Source organism: Taeniopygia guttata, chromosome 20, assembly GCF_048771995.1.
Source record: "Taeniopygia guttata chromosome 20, bTaeGut7.mat, whole genome shotgun sequence".
In the NCBI taxonomy this organism is placed as follows: Eukaryota; Metazoa; Chordata; class Aves; order Passeriformes; family Estrildidae; genus Taeniopygia; species Taeniopygia guttata.
In genome coordinates this window covers 6,119,867-6,126,610 of record NC_133045.1, presented here as the reverse complement: position 1 = coordinate 6,126,610, position 6,744 = coordinate 6,119,867, and the positions used below count along the sequence as shown (strand labels likewise).

Here is a 6,744-nt window from a genome sequence, read left to right as displayed (position 1 = left end):
TTCTAAGTTTGACTGATCATCTTTTAGCCTTGCATTAGCTCTCTGTCTCTAAGATGCTGCATGCCAAGGAATTCCTCTGTTTAATTTGACAGCAGAGGAAATTTGACAGCCCTTGTGTGCCTGCTGTCTGTCAGCCCCATTTGGTGGCCCCAGCTCCTGTACCAGCCAGGCTGTGAACAATCATCCCCGCCCCTCAGGGCAGCAAAAACTTCCATTATGTTCCTGTTTTGCTTTTGAAGAAATTCCCTGGACTGTGTTCATCATGTGGCTGTGGAAGCCTGCGGGTCCTGCAACCTCAGGAAAAAGGGGGATTTTCCCCTCGGAGTGGCCCCAGCATCTCCCCCTTCAGAGTTCCGAAGCACGGGATGCCATCCCCCATATCCTGCAGGATTCGTGGAGCAGCTGCATCCTCCCACCGGGAACAGGCCAAGGGCCAGGTGACCTCTGGCTTAAGGACAGCCCCAGGCGTGCTCAAAGCCCGGGGAAGAGAATCCAGGGACACAGCACTGCGATCCCACCCTACAGGCAAGTGCGGGGGTCCCTGCAGCCCAGCATCCCCCTGCCCAGTGTCTGCGAAGGGATGCATCCCTCTGCTGCCCGGGCACCAGCATTGACAGGAGGTGCCTGATATCCAACCGAAGCGGTGCAGTCCCTGGGAGAGATGCCTCTCTCCGGTTTTTTTCTTCATTCCTGCCTGCTCTGTGCTGGGTAAAGACACCACCAGCCGAGAAAATTACCGCGGGGGGAAGGAAGAGTTCCGTGGTGCTGCAGGGAGCGGGATGCGGGGCTGCCCGGGCTGGTGTTGGCAGAGCCGCCCGGGGCTCCGGGGATGCTGCGGGGATGCTGGTGCGGTGCCCGCCCCGTGCCGCACGCTGTCCGGGAGCCGGGCACAGCCGTGCCCTCAGGCTGCCTCCCCCACAGCCCCTGCCCCTTCCAGGCACTGTAAATCCCCTCTGGGTGACAGCCAGCACCCGGTGAGAAACCCACTGCAGCGCCGCGCTCCCGTCCCCGCTCCCCAGCGCTGCGCACGCACTTCTTTAATACCGCCTTCACCTGGTTTCAATTTTCAACCCTGCAATCATTAAGATTTCAAGGGGGATGGGGCTGCATCCTGCAGGGTTTTGCACCTCCCCTTGGCCGCCAGGCCCTGTGGTGCACAAGAACCAGTTCAAAGCTACATTTGTGTCCTCTCCCCGGCCGTGTCAGTGCTGCCTCAGTTTCCCTGGCTGCCAAACACGGGCCCTGTTGTGGGGGTGGTGGCACTGGGGCAGAGCACAGGCGCTGCAGCGGAGGGATGCACGACAGGATGTGGCACGTTTGTGGCCATTTCTCTGTTTGCACAGTGAGTCAGTGGGGTCTGGGAATTCTCCATGGGGTGTGTGGTCCTCAGCATGCTGTGCCACAGGAAAAACCACCGATTAAACCCTCCTCAGCCCCCTGCCCAGGACAGAGCCTGTGCTCCCCAGCGCTGGGAGGGAGCAGGGGGAATTTTCAAGGGTGGGTTTTGCACCAACATCCTTCTCCTTGCTGACAGAGAGGCACAACACGCTCCAGCCTTGGCCACCAGCCTGGCCTTGCACTTCCAGCCACACACAGATCTCCAGCCTGGCCAGAGCACCCCACCATGCCCAGGGAGAAGGTGGATCTGCCAGCAGCAGTGCTGGGGTGGGGGACCCCCTCTGTGGGAGAACATCACTTCCCACTGCATTCCCCAATTCCCTGTTCAGTGCTGCAAGACACTGGAATTCGTAAGATAGGGGATAATTGGGCCAGGTCAGCAGGCGGGAAGCAGGGCCGTATAAATAGAAATGATATTTTTACAGCCTGCATTGTTCAGGCACAGGCAGGCTGGGAGCACAATGAGCCCCTTTCCCTCTCCACTGGCATTTTCACCGCTGCACCTTGGAAAGGCCCCAGAGAGCAAAGGCAGCTCCTGCCAGACTCGAGTTTGTGCAGCCACAACAAAGTGCCTGCAGAGCGCAGCGAGCAGCAGGAAGCAGCTCGGGGCTGGCTGCCCAGAGCCTGACCCCACAGCCCCCCTCGGGGGTCTGGGAGCCCACCCCAGCTCTGGGATCACGGGGAGGTGCTTGCAGAGGAGCTGGGGCTGTGCCTGCTCCACAATCCCCAAGGACACCAGGCCAGGGCTGCTCCCAGCACCACGGGGGAGAATGCATCCATCAGCTTCATCACCTGTGTCGTGTCCCAGCCTTGTCAGTGCCTCCTGCCCTTCCCAGCCACAGAGGGGAAGGAGCTGCCCTCCCTCCATCCTGCTCTGTGCAGAGGGCTGGGGCTGAATAAAAGGCAGCAGAGAAACCAGGAGCAGCAGCTCTGGGGTCACTGCATCCCCCTGCTCCTGCTCTCTGCTGTCCTGGGCAGCTTCTCCCAGGGCAAAGCAAACCGTGAGCTCATGGAAAGCCAGAGTGGGCACCACGGAGGGGGCAGCACAATCACAGCAAGGCAGGGATGGGCACATCCTTCAGGGAATTCCTGCTGGGGCTGGAACAGGAACTGCATCCCACCATCATCACCAGCCCAGCGACCACGGGGGCCTCACATCCAGGGCAGGAGGTGAAAGAACACAGAGACACCAACACTCAGTTAAGTTGTAGGAATTTATTTTAAATAACCTACAGTTGATTAAAAGGGAATTCATGATAAAAATAGAAGATACTTGTTGAGGAAAGGCTGCAGGAAATGGTCTTGCACACACACTACGCTAACGATGCCTCTAAGACTAATGATTATAGCAAAAAAAGGTTTCACATTAAAATTCTGCTTTTTAATTTTTAAAATTTTTTTACACAATTACAAAAGAAAAAAATAAAAGCCCTAAAATCTTGATTATTTTCCTTTTTGGACCAATGCTCATTTCCCTCGAAATTTATTGACCTGTGAAACTTCTTTTTACACAATAAAATCTTTCAAGTAAAAGAGGGGAGTGGGGCTTAGAAAAAAAGGGGGAGGGAAAAGGTAAAACAGTCTGACAAACCTAAAAAGTAGATAATTCTTGGAAGTGTACAGAGCATGTTCAGAACAAAGGGTGATGGGAATGTCATTTGTTTCCAATTTCACTTGTCCTCAAATTCCACACACATCTTTCCCTCACACGGCCCCCTCCCCCCACCCGCTCCCAAATCTACACGATCTTTAAGATCATAAAGAAAGAAAACTGTTTAAATATTTTAAAATAATTAAAAAGAAATAAAAATTCACATTTAAAATAGGAACACTCTAGTCAGGAGGCCGATTTCCCATCATGATTTGCTCTGAACAAATGTGGTGGATATTTGTAATTCATGTTCCAATGCCACGACTGTTTCAAGTGACAAATTGAAAAAGATTTGGGTATTTCCATGACTATAGTGACAGCTGTAACAGGTGCGTTGGGTTCCTTAAATTTTGTTTATTTGTTAAATTCTGAAATGGGGCGGGAGGGGAAGGGCAGGGGTTAAGGAGTCCATTTTCTATTAAAATATAGAAGTTATTGCAAAACCCTAACTGTAAAAACGCACCAATATAATTGGATTTTGTATACAGTAGCTAAAGATTCCCACGCTCTCAGTGTGATGGTGAATTTGCCTGGCGGAAGGTTGACAAATCCCCCATCCACTTGCCCTGCCTCAAGAGAAAAACCACACAAACCAGACAGCTAGAATTTGGATCTCTGAAACATTTTTAAATAAGTTGTCCATAGGACAACTGGCTCAGCTCCTTTAAGATATTTCCAGGTTATGCTTTCTGCAAGATGTTGGCTGTTGTATCTGATGCTCACTTGCCCCTTTCCTCCCCCTTCCCCAGCATCCAAGGACAAGTAAGGCTCACAGTTTATCAATCTCCCTAAAAACCAGGCTACTCCCTTTTCCCATAAAATTCATCTCAATAAAAACAGGTTAAAACTCATAGTCTTCCTCTGCCATGTCGATAGCCCAGGCAAATTTCTCTCGCTGGGTTTTATTATAAATCTTCTCTATAGGAATTCCCCACTTCTTACACCTGCAGGAGAGGAGATGCTGTTAGAGTTAAGGATAAAAGGAAGGCCAGACACCCTGCCCTTGTTGCTGTGTGGGGGGACAGGACAGAGGTGAAGGGCTGGGGTGGGTCACCCCAGCACACCCCAGGCAGGGGCTTACCAAGCAACAGAGATCCTGGGATCCAGATAGTTGAGTTTGGAGGTGCCCAAAGCAATCTGCTTGTTCTCCTCCCTATCTGTAGCCTGAACCTCCAGCTTCATCAGTTGCTCCTCGATCCTCTGCACTGCTTTCTTCTTGCTCTCCACTGTCCTGGGGTGGCAAAGAACAAAGCACTGAAATCCTACAGCACTGTGGGAACCCAAAGGGACTCTGCTCAAGGTATGCAATGCCACCAGCCACACAGGACAGCTGTGTCAGCACAGATTGTGACAACGACACGCTCAGCACATGCAATTAAGAACTGACATTTTCCAAGTGGCAGAGCAGGAGTCTTAAGCAGCAGTTTTGTTTTAAAGGGTTGGAAGCAACAGCCTGAACTGTTCTGATGCTACACCCACTCCCACACCAGCCCATCTATCCCTCAGCAAGTCATGCTGTGATCCTGCTTCTAGAGCTCCTGTAACTCAGCTCCCCGTGGCTGCTCTGCAGAGCCCACACGGAGCCCCAGCACATGGTCTGTGCTGTGGGCTTCCAACGGGGAGTGCAGAACTCAGGGAGGTGCCTGTGCAATTAATTAATTAATTAATTAATTGTGCCAGCCCTGGCTCCCCAGGAAGACAGCAATGCTGCAGATTGCTCCTGGGCAGCAGTGGGGTGGGTGAGCACTGGCAGGGCTCAGCATGAGTGACCATGTCAGGAGCCGCAGGTCAGACCACCCTGCAGGTGGCCGTTTCTTCATGCACAGAATGAAAAGGGCAAAAGAAAGCCTTCCCAAATCACAGGCCAGGAAATACAGGGTGTAGGGCCCCTTTCTGGGAGCATTGCACAGCCCAGTGACACCAGCCTTACTTTTTAGACTTCTCATCCCTCCGGACCTTGGCATCAGCTTTGGCGCTTTTCAGTTCCCTCCTGGCATCAGCTAATTGCTCCTTCTTGGCATCAATCTAGGAGAGGCAAAACCAGATGGCAGCACTGAGAACAAGCTGCTGACAGCTGTGCCAGTCACCCCTGGGCAGCATGACCCAGGAAACCAGTTTGTGACCACGTTCAGAATCTACCAGCAGCCACATCCACTCCTGCAGAGCAACCAGGCCACTGACCACTGCACAGCCAAGTGTGGTGAGATATCCCCCTCAGAAAACAGGGCCTCCCTCATTTCCAAAGACAAGCTGATGCTGGGAGCTTTCTCACACAGCTACAACCATGCAGGCTGAGGAATTGGCTTGCTCTGGCCTGGCCAACCAACCCCTCCTGGCAGCTTGTCTGCCTTTACTGCATCCCACCACTACCAGCTCTCTGATGGCTACATGGAAGATTGATCCCTGATCCCTCAGTAGAATCAGCCCCAAATCCTACACACTGCAAGGTGTTAACGCCTGAGGCAGTTCTACTTCACGAAGTTTGGGATTCAGGGAGATTCAGCATTTTGCAGCCCCTGTTCAAACACTCCCCTTACACATCCCCAAGCTCTAGGATCTATGGTGAAGGCAGCCATGTTAGGTGTTATGGAAGCAGGGGACACTGCAGTGCCAAACCAGAACTCTTTATTGTGAAAGTTATTCTAAAGCCAGACCAGGAACAGACCTAACCCCTTTGGACCTCATGGCCTTCACCAGAAACAATCTGCAAAGGAAGAGGTCAAGTGAGAGGGGAATAATGTACTATGTACCACTGACAGTGGCCTGGGATTCACACAACAGGGGTGGCTGCCCAGTCCAGGTTCTTTAGGGGACACAGATCAGAGCCAGAGACTGCTGCTCTCAAGTTTCAAAGGCAGCAGAACACACAGCTATAGGATGAAGGGCAGAAAAAGGGTTTGGCCTTGTTCTTTACAGGCAAAAGACAACTCAGAGAAGCCCCTTACAGCCCACTGCTCCTCTCTGAGCAGGCTCGTATCTAATACACACCACCAACTCCTGACAGGGAAAAGCAGGTCCTGCTTTCACCCCAAGGGAAAGGAATTCTGACTCCTGAGATGCAGCACTTGGAGCCCTGCTGCCTCAGAGCTGGGCAGAGGAGGTACCTTGCTCTGCAGGTTCATCATGGACTTCTCGAAGGTTTTGGGTGGAGCTCTCTGGTGGTTACACAGAATGGCCACCGCTCTGTTGGCACGGTTGTAGGAGAGGATCTTTGCTGGGATGTTGTCATCCGCTGTGAAGGACAGGAGAGTGGTGAACAAGTGATTTCTCCAGGGTGTAGTGCCACAGCCAGTGTCCCACAGCCACTGCAGAACCAACCTTCCCCTCCTGTGTCCAGTCTCAACGCTGCACCCCAACTACAGTCCCAAGCCTGGCCACTTCCATCCCAGCCCCTAACTCCTTCTGGATGCTCCTTATCACCACTGGCACCATCTCAACTCAACAGAGGGGAAGCACAGCCAGAGCAGGGGACAGCAGGACCACCCTGCCCAGGACACTGCTGGGCTTCACGGGTCCAACGTGCCCAAGGCAGAGCTGCTCACAGGGGCTGTGCAGGAGCAGCCAAGAAACATGGGGCTGACACACATGTATCTGTCTTGCCTGTCATCTACAGCACCTGACAATTAACAGAAAGCAAACAGATTTGGTAAAAGATAGGCATAACCTGGGAAGCACACCCTGGCGTGCTCACAAGT

At 52.7% G+C, this 6,744-nt stretch overlaps 1 protein-coding gene across 2 annotated transcripts in view; it reads right to left on the bottom strand.

The window, feature by feature from the left end:
- Positions 1-2,598: 2,598 nt before the first annotated feature.
- TOP1 (DNA topoisomerase I) overlaps positions 2,599-6,744 on the bottom strand; it is a 66,043-nt gene continuing 61,897 nt past the window's right edge. Inside the window, exons 18-21 of one of the 2 annotated variants that reach the window (XM_002190004.7) lie at positions 6,154-6,281; positions 4,980-5,074; positions 4,131-4,280; positions 2,599-3,993 (exon numbers count right to left, since the gene is read on the bottom strand). In XM_002190004.7, the coding sequence (XP_002190040.3) occupies positions 3,891-3,993; positions 4,131-4,280; positions 4,980-5,074; positions 6,154-6,281 (476 nt within the window). In that variant the 3' untranslated portion in view covers positions 2,599-3,890. The remainder of the gene's footprint in view (positions 3,994-4,130; positions 4,281-4,979; positions 5,075-6,153; positions 6,282-6,744) is intronic. The other variant, XM_072917213.1, reaches the window with a different exon arrangement.